The following is a 15739-nucleotide window of genomic DNA, read 5'->3' as shown; positions in this document are numbered from 1 at the left end:
GAGAAATTCATGCAAAGTCCTCCCTGCTGGCCTGCCTGCCCTGGACACATCCCTCCATCCAGGTCTCCAAAACCTGCCTGCTCCTGTGGTATCGTGCCTGATCCTCCTGCAGGAGCAGTGGCTGCCCTCCCTCATGCTGCCCATGCTCTGAGGGAGGATCCACCCCCCTGGCTATGCAGAGCTGTTTGGAAAGGCTGTGGAGTGCCAGTGAAGGAAATCAGTGAAGAAAGATGCTGAGGACAAGGCTGCAGCAGTTCTGCCTCCACTCCCAGCCCGGCTGCCCTGTGCCTGGCGAGGCTGAGCAGCCCCCCTGTGTCCGTGGGACAGCCAAGGGGGACACTGAGGGGGACAGTGGCTGCTGGCAGGAGAGGGGCAGCAGAGGGGGGCAGAGCTGCCCTCAGCTCTGGGGTGCTCCAGAGGCAGGAGAGCAGGAGGCACGGTCGGGACTGCTGGGAGGGAAATCAAATGGGAGCTGCCAGAGGGACCTCAGGGGGCTCAATGGGGATGCACCACAGCCCCCATTGAATGGCAGCAGCCTGGCCTTGGCAGAGGAGCCTGCAGCTCCCCCCAGGTGCCCTGGCTCGGCCCCAGAGCTGCCCCCCACAGCAGACAATCCCAGCCAGGAGTGGAAAGTGGTGAAGATCCAACGGGTTCTCATCAACCCTGACTTGGAGCCAAGGAAAACAGGTAAGAGAAACCCCCTTTGGCCACTGTCCCCCCTGGAAAGGCACTACTGTGCTCCTAGTGAGAACACCCAGCTCTTCCCAGGGCAGGACTTTCCCTGGGTTAGAAATTCCAGGCTTCCAGCAGAGCTGCTGGGACTAATTTAGCTTGAGATGATCTCTTTGGCCTTAAAAATAAGGAGGAATCTGTGGATTTTCTCGGGAGGGGGCTGGGAAGGCAGCAGGCGGGTTCCCACTGTCTGCAGGAGCTCAGCCCATCCCTCAGTGGGGCATGACCAGGATGGAGTTCCCAGCCCTCACCCTGGCCATGGGGCTTGGTGGGATCCTGCCCAAGAGTGATCAGAACCAGCTCCCGTGGCACTGTCTGGGACAGGGACACCTCCCTCGATTTGGGATGGCCAAGTGTTCCTCACATGGCTTTGGGCCATTTTTGTCAGCCCCTGGTTTAAAAACCAAGCGCTTGATTTCGGGCTGGTTGGTTCCTACAATGCTCTCTGCCATCTCCTCGCTTCACAGCCCTGTGCCACAGCTATTCCTCCCCCCATGACTGTCCCTTCAGCCACAGTGACACAACCACAGGCTCATACCGAGGGTTCCTGGGGCTGCTGCCATGCCTGGGATGCCCCACGTCCCTGTGGGAGATGCTCCCACAGCACCCATCCTCTTACAGGCGTTGGACCCATTTTTAAACCCCTCTTCCACCCTGATTTCTATTTTGCTCCTGCCCAGCTGTTATCTCAGCTGCCACACTGTGCCAGGTGTGTCCCTGTCCCCATGGGGGGGTGGCATTATGGGATGCTGCTGCTCAGCTCAGAGCCTGGCTCTCCCAAAGCAGCCCCCAGGACTGGGTGGGACCAACTGGGGGTGCTTGACACGAACCCAGTGTCCAGAACCCACTCCCTGCCCTTTGGCAGTGTCAGGCATCCTCCAAAGCAGCGGCCCCTGGATGGGACACGGGCTGGGAAGCTCAGCCAAGCCCTTTGGCTCACAGCTGCCCCAGCAGCATCGTGTTTCAGGGCTCAGCACACAAACCAGATGGACCCAAATAGTCTTCCTATTTCTCACTGCTCTGGGATGGCAGATCTGTGGTGGGGAAAGGTCAGGCCTGACTCTGTCCAGGCTCAGCATTTTCCTAATCCATGCAGCCATCCAGCGCTTTTGCTGCCAGCCTGGAATTTTAAAGTAACTCAACAGGTTTGTTGGAAAGAGTTTGTCTGTCCCGTTTCCTCCCCCTCCAAGTGAGATCACCAGCAGCCACTGCCTGCAGGACCCGTCAGACTTTCCAGAGCCTGCAGGCAGGATGTCCCCGAGGGTCCTGGGAGCAGGGACCTTGCCAAAAGCCTGCAGGTCTGGGGACAGAGCTTTGGATCAGTGCAGGTGAGAGGAAAGGGCAGGTGCCCTCACAAGTGGCACTAGGGCTGTTCTGCAGCAGGAGCATCCCTGGGAGGCGTCAGGGGCTTGCTCCTCTTCTCTTTATCTGCCATGGGCTACAGGACCCTCCACCTTTTCCAGCTTCTTCAGGAGAAGAGGGCACATCTATCCACACCCAGAGTGGTGCAGGGCTGGCCCTGGGAGCCAGGAGCCAAACGGGTGCCCTACCTTGAGCTGTATGGACCCACCCAGGCGGGTCCCAGGTGCCCCTTTGGTCCCCATCCAGCAGCCCAGGGCCAGGCTGGCTGCTCTCAAACATCCAGCACGGCAGCCTGGGCTGGCTGGCACCTCTCAGGGCAGGCTGGGGAGCACAGGAGCCCCGGGAAGAGGCAGAGGCTGGGAGATGCAGGAGGCAGGACTGGTTTCTCCGTCTGGTGTGCAAATAAACGGAGGTTTCACTCCCCGGGGGCTGCAGAGCCAGCGCCAGGCTCCCTCAAAAACCAGGAAAGCACAAAAAAGCACAGAGGGGCAGGAAGAAAGGAAATTAGAAAGGCAAAAAATCAAGCCAAGAGCTCATCCTGAGGTGTGGACAGGCATGGGAAGGGGGTGAGGCTGGTCTCACCCGCAGCCAGGGAGCTCTGCAGCCCTAGAGGGGTGGTGGAGGTGATGCTGCCTCCCCAGGGATCGTCTGGGGTTCCCTTGGGAGCAGCCCAGCCCTGGCAGAGGGGATTGAGGGCTGTTCCCAGGAGGTCCCCAGGGCAATGACACCCGTGCTGGGATTTTGTCTCTGGATTTTTGCCTCCCTCCAAGTGCTTCAAAACGTTAGCACTGAGGAAACCCGCGAGAAGGGGAGGCTCCACACCCCCAGCAGCGACTGAAACGTGAGGTGCTGTGGGGGGGAGGAGGGAAAAAGGGTGAGGGGCTGGGTAAGGGGGTGTCCCGGGATGGGTGAGAGGATGCTCAGGACGGTTATAGGGAATGTGCGGGGCTGGGAGAGAGGGATGCACCGGGATGGGATCAGGGGATGCCCAGGCTGAGGAAGGGGATGCCCAGGCTTGGGAAGGGGATGCCCAGGCTTCTCCCCGCCCCCGCAGCGGGCTGAGGGCAGACCCCGCCGGGACGAGACCCAGATGCAGATAGAGAAGCAGCGGAGCAGGAACATCGGGGGCGGCGGGGCGGCTGCCAGAGTGGCCGGGCGGGGGGACCCGTCCCGTCCTGTCGGTCTCTTGGTCTGTCGGTCTGTCGGGGCGGGCAGGGGCAGGGGCCACCCCCCCGGGCCGGCCCCCGCCCGCCGCCCCCCCGGGCCCGCTCCGAGGGCGGAGCTGCCGCAACTTTCCTGCCCGCCGCCTCCTCCCCGGTGCAGTCGGGCTGCGCGGGGAGGCGGCACCGGCACCCGGCACCGCGGGTACGCTGGGGCTGGAGGGCTACGGGGGGCAGCGACCGGGGGGCTCCGGGCGGCGGGCGGGAGGTGCCGCTGCAGAAGGGACCGGGCAAGGAGGCTGTGCGGGCACGCAGAGGGGCTGGCGGGGGCTGGGGGTGTCCGGGGGATGGCAGTGCGCAGGGGGTCCGGGGTGCTTGGGGGGGACGGGAGTGCATGCCCAGATGTCCCGTGGGTGCCATGGTGGGCGAAGGGTGGGCGATGGGTGCACACAACCGGGGCTGAGCGGGGTTTGTCCCCAGGAATGAGCGGGGCAGGTGTCGCTTCCCTCCGCCGGCACCCGGGTGTCCGATGGGGGTGTGGGAGGCACGGCGGGGACACACGGCGGGGCCGTGGAGGGACCTGGGGGTCCCCCTCGGGGCTCGCAGGGCCGCACACCTGGCAGCTCCGCGGAACTCCTTCCCAGGCCATGTCCCCTGTCCGCTGCGTCAGGGACGTGACCTCCCCTGGCCGTGCCACCCATGCTGGGGACACGAGGTCTGGCCCTGGGCTTGGCAGCCAGCAGGATGGATCCTTTACGGGTTGTGCAAGGGACAGGCAAAGGCCCCGCTCCGTTCCGCCGCCCTCCCCGCTCTGCCCACCCCGCAGGGACACTCGGAGCCGTTTGACCTTCTCGGGGCACCGGCCCGGCGGGGCTGCCCCGGGACCTCGCAGCCCGGGACGGGTCACAGAGAGCTCCAGCGGCTTTGGGCACAGCGGGGCTGGGGCGCACTTCCCAGGCAGGATGGATGGAGCGCCCGTGGTACCCGGCCGGCCGTGGGACGGGCTGGTTCTGCTGCCCTCGGGGTGGATGGATGGCAGGGCTGTCTGGGGGAGGTCTGCCCGGCTCCAGCTGCCTTTTCCAAGATAAAAGCTTGATTTTAGCCAGCTGGGGAAGTTGCTGCCTCCACCTGTGATGGCAACAGCTTCTTCTTGCCCAGTGTGGACACATGTAAGGCTGGGGCTGCTCACTGCATCCCCCAGGAACTGGGGATGGGCAGGGGCAGAGAGCCCCCACTCAATCCCCACCACCCCCATCTCCTCCCCCTGTGTGGGAATTGGGTGCCCCAGCACTTGCTGCTTGGAGACTGTGGGGCCATTTCAGCAGGATTTGGGTGCTGAGTGCCAGCCACGGCTGGGGAGGCAAACAGCTCCAAATCCAGCAAAGCCCCTGCAAACAGAGCGCAGGCAGAACTTGCAAGCGCAACGAATTTTCTCGCTGTGCCACATTTTGTCACTGGCAAAGGCGCCCGTGTGGAGAGGCCCAGCACAAAGTGTCTGCCTGGCAGGAGAGGTTGATCCCACCACTGCACCCACCCCTTGAGCCAGATCTTTTTGGGGCTGCAGGGCCAGCAGGGATGAGAACTTCATGGAGGTTTTGTATCTGGGGCATAGGAGGGCTGGAAGCTGGGAATAAGGCAGAAAATTGTCATCTTTCTATCCATATGTTTGAATCATATCCGTTTCTAGCTAGCTCAGCTGCCTGTCTGTGCTACCCTCTGTGTTTTCCTAGCTGCAGATTATTTGGGATAACTGGGAGCTGGAGGGGAATGTGTGCACAGACTGAAATGTGGGTGAGTTGGTAAGCGTTGCAAAAAATCCTGCACAGCTGTAGCTGGGGCAAGGGGCCAGATTGCTGCTCTGCCAAAAAACCTGCTTACATTTCATCAGTGGCCAAAGTCCTGAATGTTTGGGTGAAAACATTGGATCTCCTCTCCCCAGCGTTGCCTGGCTGTGGATGTGCACTGGGGCTCGTGTCAGGTGGCACAGAGCGTGTCCCTCTGGAAATGGGGTTTGTCTTGGTTTCGCTCTTGGTTTTGCCAGTGGGATTTTACCAGCAAGAGGCACCGTTTGGGTTGACCACAGAAGTCCAAGAAATGTTTGGAAATGGGGAAAAGTGCCTGCTGGTTGTGGATGGTGGGTGCCGTGTCCAGGGGTGGTCTGGTAGGACACCCTGAGCATGGCCAAGCTGGGCAGCAGCCCCAGGGTGGCTGAGCATCCACACTTGGAGCAGGCCAGGGACAGAGCCCAAACTGAAGACTTTGGAGTCACCTGCCAGCTCTGACTCTGAGATTTCACATGACCTGTGGCACCCTGCAGGTCCCATTAAGGCCTGGGTACCTCTTGTCTTCTGTCTACAAGGACTTCTCACCAGGCACAGCTTCCAAGTCTCTGTTTTTCCTTCCTGTGATATCCCAGCCATGTGAGGATCATCAGCTTTCACTGAATTTGTCAGTTCAGTGAAACTGCAATTTAAGGCCAAATCTTCATCCCATTTCAGCTCTTGGAGTCCACCTTAGGGCAGGATGGGTCACAGGCCATGTCTGAAACATCCTTCACCTCCATTTGGGGTCAGATGGTGATTCCAGCCTTTCCTGGCTGGGCTTCAGACATCCTGCTTTAGCACCCTTCAGGGGGATCCATCCTTTTCATGGAAAGCTGAGATGGAAGGAATTTTTCCCCCCCATCTGTCCAGGAAGTGAGAGTAACAAAAATGCTTTCATCACCTTCGTCATCCTCTCTCTGGAGGAGAGAGCACTGCACATGCTGTGGGAAGGATGGCTGACAGCTCACAGAGAAGCTGTTAAGCCCTGAACTTGGGGGATGTTCAGGAAGTCACCCCTGGAGCAATGGAAAACCTACAGAGCAACTGCCTATAAATCTATAGATAGAGATCTATAAATCTATAGATAGAGATCTATAAATCTAAAGATAGAGATCTATGAATCTATAGATAGAGATCTATAGGCTCCTGTGGCCAGAACTGGAGTGTGTTAAACCAGAATAGCACCTGGAGCTGCTCTGTGTGCCAGGACTCTGGCAGTTCCATGGGCCACAGGATGCACAGGGAGCACCTCCTGCAGCATCCCTGGACCAAGAGAGACCCAGGGAGGGCACAAGGCAGTGGAGAGGGCTGGTGGAGGTCGTTGGCTTGGAAAAAGATGGGATATTTGGAGAGGGGGAAGGAAGGAAGGAAGGAAGGAAGGAAGGAAGGAAGGAAGGAAGGAAGGAAGGAAGGAAGGAAGGAAGGAAGGAAGGAAGGAAGGAAGGAAGGAAGGAAGGAAGGAAGGAAGGAAGGAAGGAAGGAAGGAAGGAAGGAAGGAAGGAAGGAAGGAAGGAAGGAAGGAAGGAAGGAAGGAAGGAAGGAAGGAAGGAAGGAAGGAAGGAAGGAAGGAAGGAAGGAAGGAAGGAAGGAAGGAAGGAAGGAAGGAAGGAAGGAAGGAAGGAAGGAAGGAAGGAAGGAAGGAAGGAAGGAAGGAAGGAAGGAAGGAAAATAGGAGCTGTCACCTGTTGGATTTTGGACTGGGTCAGGATAATGGGTGGAAACCAGTTCCCAGTGCCCTTGGACACATGGAGTAATTTTACTTTCACTCCTTCCTGCCTGGCTTTGGCTGCCTTGAGCCCCACACCCCTTTTCCTTCTCCTCCTCAGCACCTGGACATTCTCAGTGCATTCCCTCCTGCCTGCCTGGGGCTGGGGAAAAGGACCAACCTGAGCCCCCCCGGGGCTGGCAGGAGATGGCAGGAGATGGCAGGGAATGATGAAGGAATGTTCCCTGTGGCTGGGAGGGGAGTGTGTGGTGTAGAAGCCGCCCCAGATGACAGAATCCCTCCAGACACCACGGCACATGGATAAAGGCTCTAGCACTGGGTGAATAACCTCATCCCATGGCTCAGGCTGCAGCAATTTCCTCTGGACTGCCAGAGCCTTCAGGGCTCTTCATCTGTGTCACAAAAATCGGATGTGAAGAGCAATTCTTACCCTCAGCATCCCAAGCAGTATCCTGAGGGATTCATTTCCAGTGGACCCGGGTGCACCAGCCCAGGAATGGGCGGCGCTGGGTGGGCAGGGGGCTGCTGGGAGATTGGAGGGGACGGGTGTGGATGGAAATGGATTCCAGGTAGGGGATTTTAGGTGGTGGAGTCCACCCTGCAGCACACCCTGGCCCGGAGCAATGCCCTGGAGACACCCGGGGCAAAATCCCGGCGGGCAAATCCCGGTATTGGTCCCCGCTACGTGGGAGCGTATCTGGCGGCTAGTGCAAGCAGGAACGGGCTGGCCAAGAGCTGAGTCATCCCTCCAGCACGGAGGAGATCCCCCAGGGCCCCTCGTTTGCTGTTAAAAGGCAGTAGCAAGAGCAAGAGGCTGCGAAATGGCTCCACCGAGAGCTCGGCTTCTTAGGCAGCCCCGGCCGCCTAAGGAGGAAGCGGGGATGGATGCTCCGCTCGGAGCACGGAACCCGCAGACATCTGGAGCCTGTGGCTTCTTTCTCGACGGCTCCTTGGCCGCGTTTCTCCTCCGTTTCGGAGATAAAGGCGGCGAGGGTGACCCCGCGGAGCGGGAGCCGCGGTGCTGGCCGCCCTCCAGCCAGCCCGGCCGGAGGAAGCAGCGGCCCCGCTCTGTGCCGCCGCCAAAGCAAACAGAAATGGGGCGTAAAACAATGCTGGGCGCTAACGGGGGACTGACCGCCGGCGACGCCGCTGCCGACGTCTGCAGGAGAGTTTCCACTGGCATCTCTGCCCCCTGCCCAGATAAAACCCTCCTGAAAACTTCATGCAGGGCATCCTGCACACCTGAGCTGTGTGCAAGGACTTGCCGGGTGCTGAGGGAGGCAGGAGGGATGAAGGGTGAGGAACAGGAGTTGCCCGGCTTCCAGCAGCCCTCCTGCTAACCGTGGGCTTGCTGGAAGGGTTTGGCTTAGTCATCCATCCCTTTCCCTCGCTGGTAGGCTGAGCCACTGCTGAAAATATCCTGGAAGAGTCCCAGGCAGCACAGAAGGCAAGAAAATGAGGAACACATTGAAGGAAAGGAAGACGGGAAGGGATGGGATGGGAAGGAAAGAAGAGCAGGGCTGGGAGCGGGCTGCCTTGGCCACCCACCTTCCTGCTGGAGCCAGAGCAGAGCAGAGACTCCGTCAGAGCCATCCTGGCAGTGCCTTTGGAGAGGGGCTGCACCTTTGCTGGGTGCGGGGCTGATGCCGATGGTGTCTGTGCCCAACAGTGGCCTCGGCAGGGTGGGGGGCACTGCCCTTCCCACGGGCGCTTTCGGGGGGGGCAAGCTCATAGGAAATGGCTCACGCTGAGAAAATGCATTCCCGGCAGCTCCACATCCTCTCGGTCTCAGGGAAGGGCTGGTGCCTTGACCTTTGTCCGGCACAGGAGGAGCCCAGCGGCACCGGGCTGCTCGCCGCGGGGCTCGGGCCAGGCTTTTAGCACATCGCTTTTAGCGCTTGAGTCCCGGGGCGCGAGGGTGGCTCCTCGCTGTGTCCGTGTCTGTGTCCAGCTGGGCAGGATCTGCACAGCCTCTGTCGGCTGCTGCCATCTCGTGTTGCTCCGCACATGAGTCCCCCGCCAGGGCTGCCCACCGGCCTTGCTGTGCGGTCGGGGTGGGCTGGCATCTCCCCCGGCTTTGTGTCCTGCCCGCTCGGGGCTGAGCGTGCCGGGATTCGGGACGAGGGGCTGGGGGACACCCGCTGGCCTCTTCCCCGCCACTGCCTCTGTGAGCCGGGGCCGAAGCCATGGGAGCTGCAACCCGAGACCCGCTCCGAGAAATTCCTTTCCCATGTGGTCAGCGCGGTGGGTGCGCAGAACCCAGCCGAAACACGGGCTGGGGTGGTGGAAAGGTCCTGAGTGTCACTAGGCGTCCCCTGAGCTTTCCCATCTGTCCCAGAATCTCTGTGATGGCTGTGCTGGGTCCCCGCTGTGCCCGGACCGTGTAACCCAGCCCCAGCGCATCTCCCCGCTGCCAGGGAAGAGTCGGGATGCCGGGGGATACCCGGAGGAAGGGCTGCCAGTCCTGGGCGGGGAGGATGCCACCCCACATTTCCTCTGAGAGCCTTAATGCCCCTCTCCTCTGTGCCCAGGTCTCTCTCGCAGCGCCAGCCTCTCGGAGAAGGAGCTGAAGGAGGCGAAGGCGCGGAGCCAGAGGATCGCGGCTCAGCTCACCACGGCGCCCGGCCCCAGCTCCAAGGGCGTGCTGCTTTTCCACCGGCGCCGGCAGCGCGTCGAGGGGCTCACGGGGGCCGGGCATGGCGGGGGGCAGCCGCTGAGCCCCCCTGAGCCGCGGCCTCACCAAGGAGCCATGGAGCACAGCCAGGGGCAGGGCATGCAGCCGGAGCCCGGCAACCCAGGAGAAGGGATGCTGACAAACGCCTCCCCGTGCCAGGAGCTTCCTGCTGAAGCCCAGCAGGTCCCACTCAGCGTTTACCTGAAGGAGAACATGGCATCGGCCGCCACCAACGGCGTGCAGGAGCAGGCGGCCAGCGGGATGGAGAGAGGGGTGGAGGGGCTCGGAAATGCAGCAGCCCCTGCGGGGCCGAACACGGCGGCTTTTGTCCTGCCACAGAGCCCCGAGGAGGGGAAGAAGGTCAAAGTGCCCGGGGAGGTTCCCGCTGAGATGCCCGGGGAGGTGCCCAGTGAGGTGCCCAGCGAGGTGCCCAGCGCGCCAGCGGGGACAGCCACAGGGATGGCACCCCCAGGCGGGCGGCAGCAGAACGGGACACAGGGCCGGCAGTACTACGAGGTCCATCTCACCCTGGCCAAGCCCAAGCCCGTGAAGAACCGGACAGCCAGACCCTTCGGCACCCAGGCATCCCCCGCCAGTGCCCAGCCGGCCGAGGAACCCCCCGCCCCCGAGCTGCCCCCGCCACCAACCTATGCAGAGACCCTCAGCAGCCCCCCACCCCTCACCCGTGTCCGCTCCCCCCCTGCCTACTCGGCCCTGTACCCCAGCCAGGAGCAGAAGGTGCTGCCGGATCCCCTCCTGGGCTGTGGGGTGAGCGGACCAAACCCCTTGCCCAAAACAGGGATCCTGGAGGAGTCAGCTGCACGCAGAGCCAGCAGAAAATCCATGTTCACCTTCTTGGAGAAGCCAAAGCTGAGCCCCAACCCCGACCTGCTGGACCTGGTTCAGAGTGCAGACAGCAGGAAGAAGCAGAAGGAGCAGGGGGAGCCCAGTGCTGAGGATGAGCCCTTTGCCCTTGGGGCTGAAGCTGCGAACTTTGTCCCCAACAGCACAGCCAGGGGTGTGCAGCACCTCCCACCAGCTGAGGATGCTCCAGCGTGGTCCTCCTGCCTCAAGTCTCCCACCATCCAGCCCAAGAAGAAACCACAGCCCAGCCACATCCTCACTGAGGCGAGAGGGAAGGGGGCCGAGCTCTTTGCCCGCCGACAATCCAGGATGGAGAAGTTCATCATTGAGGCCCCCTCCCAGCCTGAGCTGCTGCGGTCGCCATCACCCACCATGTCCCTGCCTCCCTCCTGGAAGTACGACAACAACACTTACCTGTCACCCATGGTCTCCAGACGCCCCTCCAAGAGTCCCTGCAGGCCCTCCAAAACCCCTCCTGCATCGCTGTATGGCAACAACCTCATGGAGAACGAGGTGTCCCAGAAGGAGCTGGAGATCTCCAGGCACCAGCCTTACCAGCTCCAGTCTTCTCTCTTCATCCTCTCCCCATCCAAGGGGCCAGCAAGGTCCATGCCCCAGGAGGTGCCTCCACCCAGACCCTCTCTTCCCGACTCCTACCCCTATCCCCAGCAAGCCTCCTGCCCGCCCTCTCCGCTGCCTCCTTCCCCAGTTTGGCATCGCCCCGTGGTGCCCAGCGCCGGCCAGAGCAGTGCCAGCCCCTTCCCCAGCGCTGCCGGGGCTCTGCCCCTGGCTCAGGAGAGCCGAGCCAGCCCCGCAGCCCCGGCCGAGGCGCTGCTGGCCTCGCCCTGCCGCCTGCTGCCGCCGCGGGCTAAGGCAGGATTCCAGGCACCCCGGCCCTCCTACTCCACCAGGAACGCCGGCATCGAGCCGCAGGTGTGGAAACCTTCCTTGTACTACAAGTAGTGGTGGCAGAGAGAAAAACGCAGCGGTGCTAGGCTGAGTCCTCCCGAACTAACTGCTCATGGGAGAGCCAAAAGCCAAACCAACCACTAAAAAAAGTTGTGGGGAGGGGGAAGAAAATAGAAAAAAGAAGTGGTTGTGATGTGAGGCTGCAGCGCTGGGACAGTGGGTGACAGACGATGCTGAGCCCCCGTGCAAGAGGAGCTGAGGAGTCCCGGGGAGGCAGCAGGAACTGGGCCCAGAGGTGCAGGATTCCCAAAGAGGCAGCAGGAGCCTGCCTGTCCAACAGGGCTGCTCTTGCTCTTCTCTCTCCTGGAAACTGTTATGGAGCATCTCACCTCTGGCTCCCTCCTTTCCTCACCTCTGGCTTTTCCAGCTCTCAGAGCTCTGCCTGCTCCTCCACATCCCCTCTGTCCTGGGCTCTTCTCAGCTTCCTACCAAAGCAAACCTGGAGGGGACACACTGCCTTTCTGCCTCACTGTGCCTGCTGCTGGCTCTTCTGTTGCTCCTTCAGGATCTGTCCTCGTTTGCTTCCTCACTGTGGAGGAAGAACTGCACCCCTTGGGCAATGGCAGAGCCCAGTGGCACCGGGCCCAGGGTCCCTGCAGGGTCCCTGTCCCCACCTGGGCTCCGTGTGGCACGGTTGGAAGCAAGGGATGTGCTGGGATGAGGAGGATGCCAAGGGCAGGGCTGCTGGGTGATGCTCAGCCCAAGGCTTGTCATCCAGGTGTGCCTCTGCCCATGCCCTCCTGCCACTTTCCCCATGGTGCCAAGTTGCCTTTTGACTGTGCTTTACTTCTGCATTTTTCTTTTTCCCTCTTTCTGAATACACTCTCTGCGCTGTCACACCTGGCTCTTCTCTTTCCTGCCGCCTGGGGAGCAGTGCTGGGTGATGGATCCTGGGGCAGTGCAAGGGGGGCTCCGAGCATCCCCCACAGGGAGCCTTTAGGAAGCTGCGGGTAATGACAGGTCCTGAGACATACTCTGGACAAGAATGATTGTTGGCAGGCTCAGCCTGCCCCTATCTCCTTGGCGGGCGAGGGGGTACAGGGTCAAATGCGTTTTGGGGACCCCTTGGAGGGGGGCAATGACAAGGAGACATCCCCAGCTCCCGTGGGGCTGTGCCAGCATGAATCTTCCCTTGGCACCCTCCTGTCCCCTCCTCGGTGCCCGTCTGTACCCCTGCTCTGTACCTGCATCCCCCCCGAGCGGGGGTCACTAACCCGCTCTCTGTCCCTCTCCAGGACAGGCGCTCGTCCCTCCCTGCATCGCCCACCTGGACGCCCCGGCTGGCGCGGCGCCCGGGCAGCCTGGACGGCTGGGCCAGCCCGGCCTCGGTGCCCGAGCTGGACGAGGGGCCCCCCACGTCCCCTCCGTGGAGCGAGCGGTCCCTGTCCCCGCTGCGGCAGGACGCGGAGCCCCGCGCCAGCCGGCAGATGCAAGCGCGGCTGGCCAGGAACATCATCAACGCTGCCCGCAGGAAGAGCTCCTCTCCCAAAGCCCCGGGGCTGGAGAGCTCCCGGCCCTTCACCCCCATCCCCGCCGGCCCCCCCAGCCTGCCCCAATCGCCCCGGCTGGGGCCGAGAGCGCCGGCGCTGCAGGCAGCGGGCAGCGCGCTGGGGAGCCTGGGCAGCCCCTCGCCCACCCACAAGAGCCCCCTGCGATCGCCCCGGGCAGGCAGCCCCCAGCCCTGCGCCTCCCCCGGGATGCCCCGGGCCGCCTGGGCAGAGGGTCGCCGGCTCCTGCTGCCGTCCAGCGCGTCTCCCTGCCCCGTGGCCCGGCTGTCCCCCGTCCCCAAGAGCCCCCTGCCATCCCCCGTGGTGGGCGGGCGCTCCCCAGCCAAGCGCTGCACCTCCCGGTCCCCGACGGACTCGGACGTCTCCCTCGACTCCGAAGACTCGGGGACCAAGAGCCCGGGAATCCACAGCTTCAACCTCTGTCCCCGGGGCTGGACCAGCAGCCTGCGGCTGAAGACGGGGGCTCTGCCCTCAGGGGCTCCCTGCACCTCCTAGACAAGCCAGCCCCCGCCAAAAACCCCTCTCCCTGCTCCCGTCAGCCCGGGTGATGCCCCCGCTCATCCCCCACCGGGAACGCACCAACCCCCGGGGCTGAGGTCCCCAAAAAACAGTGTCCCCCCAAAAAAACAGCGTCCCTTCGGAGCTGCCAAGACCCCTCTGTGTTCCAGCGGGGTCAGGTGCCTCCCGCCCGCCCGCCGCCCCATGGCCCTGCTCTATTTTTACCACGCTAACCTTTCGGGGCAGGACTGCGTGGTCAGCAGGCAGAGGGGGGAGCCGGCCCCTCCCTGCCTGCCAGCCAGCCCCATCCTGCACAGCCAGCAAGGGATGGGCTGGGTGGTGCCCCGTGAGCCCTTGTCCCCAGCTCCCAGGTGTTATCCCGGGCTGTCACTGCTTCCCTGGGGGGGCACATCTGCTGCGGGTGGGCTGCATCGATTGGATTGCCATGAGCAGGCTCTCCCAGCCTCCAGATTTGGCTGGTGTCAATTAAAACCAGATTTTGGAGAGAAAAATTTAATTTTTAGTTCCAGCCCCCAAGTTCTACACTGCCTTTTTTTTTTTAACTTTTGACTCCTTCTCAAAGAAATACTCCTAAATCCTTCTTTCCCTAGAAAGCAAAAGAGCCAAAGTTATTTATTGCCATGTTAAGGGGACTGTTTACAGGTGCCCTCCTGCCCTGCCCAGACCAAGAGGGACAGCCCCACCGTGTACCTGTCACTGTCCCCATACCCAAGTTCACCACATCCCATCCCCACTCTGGTGGATGGAGGCACACACAGGAACCAACGGGTGCTGTGACAGCCAGGGCAGGTGGGGAACTGGAGGAGCTGAAGGAAATGGCAGAAGTTGCAGAGGGTTTGAAGGAGGTGTTGGCACAGAAGGTGATTCTGAGGATGTCAGTGTCCCCACAACCTTGGGCCAGCCCTGGAGAGGAGGTTGTGTTTGGGCTGCCAGGGCTCTGGCATATCCCTATTCACAGAGCCCATCACCCCTTCCCTTCCCCCAGGACACACTGCTGAAGCCATCCCTGATCCCTGGAGCACCTCCACACTGCAGCTGCCCCTCCTGGAGCACAGCCCCCCATTCCCAGGACACATCTCCCACCCTGGCTCCAGCAGCCAGCACAGCCTGCCTTCACCACACCGCTGTATACCCAGTTCTGAAATAAACCTCCGTTATTCCACCCAGGCTGGCTCTGATCTGTCCCCCAGGTGGCCTGAGCACACATGGCACATGGCCACCTCCTGCTGCTGCTACATGTCCCCAGGGGTCAGCCCTGCTCCATGCCAGGTGACAGTGTCTGCATCCGTGTGGGTCAGCCCTGCTTCACGCTGGGTTGTGGCATCCTGGTCCCCAAGGGTCAGAGCCCTGCTCCGTGCCAGGATTATGGCATCCTCACCCCTGTGAGTCAGACCTGTTCCACGCTGGGGTGATGGCATCTCAGTCCCCAAGGGTCACAGCCCTGCTCCGCCCCCTTTCTCAGCCAGAAATAACTTCTGTCCCGTGGCTGGACCTTGGCATCTGGGCTGGAGCCCAGCACAGCTTGGGGCAAGCAGCAGGAGCCCGAGGGTGCCGGGAAGGGCCAGCAGAGGCCACCGGTGCTGGTGGCTGCAGTTTGGCTTCAGCCTCACTCCCACCACAGCAGGAGAAGCAGCTTCAGTGCCCCAGAAGCATCTGGGGTATCCCCTGGCCAGGTAGGGAAGGTGAGGCCCCACATGGGGGTCAGCAGGTGGGTGGGTGCACAGGGCTTGGGGATGTCCTTGGAAAAGGGGACAGCACCACTGTGGGGGTCAGGGTACCGTCTCCCTGGAGGGGGGCAGAGGGAAGGATGGGGTGCAGGTCCCTGGCTCGTTGTGTGGGTGGTCAATGCTGAGCTCAGAGCTGGCAGGGAGCTGTGCCAGGCACCCCAGCCCCACAGGAACCCCAGCACTGCAGGGCCCTCAGGGGAAGCTGCCCTGCATCAGCCCAAGCTGAGGGGTGCCAGAGGCACCAAAGAGGGTGGAACAGCACTTGGGGAGCCGAGTGTCCCAGCAGCACAGGAGGGCTCTGCTGCAGGTGGGCAGCTCAGGGGGCTCACACTGGACCTGGTTTCCAGTCACCTCTCCACATTGGAGCAAGCCAGCTGAGTGGTGCCATGACTCTTGCTGCTGGCTGGGCTCACCAGCTCCCTGCAGGTTCAGGGCTGCAGCTCCTGCACCCCGGGAGCCAGCAGCTGAAAATAGCTCTGCTAAGGCGGAGGTGCTGGGGGGGCAGTAGCCAGGGCCCCTGCCCGGCCAGCACCTGCTGCTCCGAGGGCACTTGGGGCACAAGGACAACAGCTCTCTGTGGGCAAAGACAGGGACAAGGACAGTTTCTGCCCTAAAGAAAGGTAGAGAGGAAAAAGGACAGGCAGGGGCTGAGGGGCAGTGTGATTTGAACATTCC

The 15739-nt window shown here is 62.0% G+C and overlaps 1 protein-coding gene across 1 annotated transcript; it reads left to right on the top strand.

Moving 5' to 3' along the window:
• Positions 1 to 230: 230 nt before the first annotated feature.
• Positions 231 to 13533, top strand: SYNPO (synaptopodin). The gene is made up of 3 exons (XM_066560264.1): positions 231 to 687; positions 9335 to 11274; positions 12546 to 13533. Exons 1-3 carry the CDS (start codon positions 231 to 233, stop codon positions 13311 to 13313), a joined length of 3165 nt encoding a protein of 1054 aa, XP_066416361.1. The 3' UTR covers positions 13314 to 13533.
• Positions 13534 to 15739: the final 2206 nt, after the last annotated feature.

The sequence above is a fragment of the Molothrus aeneus genome, chromosome 15 (genome assembly GCF_037042795.1).
Source record: "Molothrus aeneus isolate 106 chromosome 15, BPBGC_Maene_1.0, whole genome shotgun sequence".
Classification (NCBI taxonomy): Eukaryota; Metazoa; Chordata; class Aves; order Passeriformes; family Icteridae; genus Molothrus; species Molothrus aeneus.
Note: the sequence above shows the minus strand (reverse complement) of the source record. Positions and strands in the feature narration are given on the sequence as shown.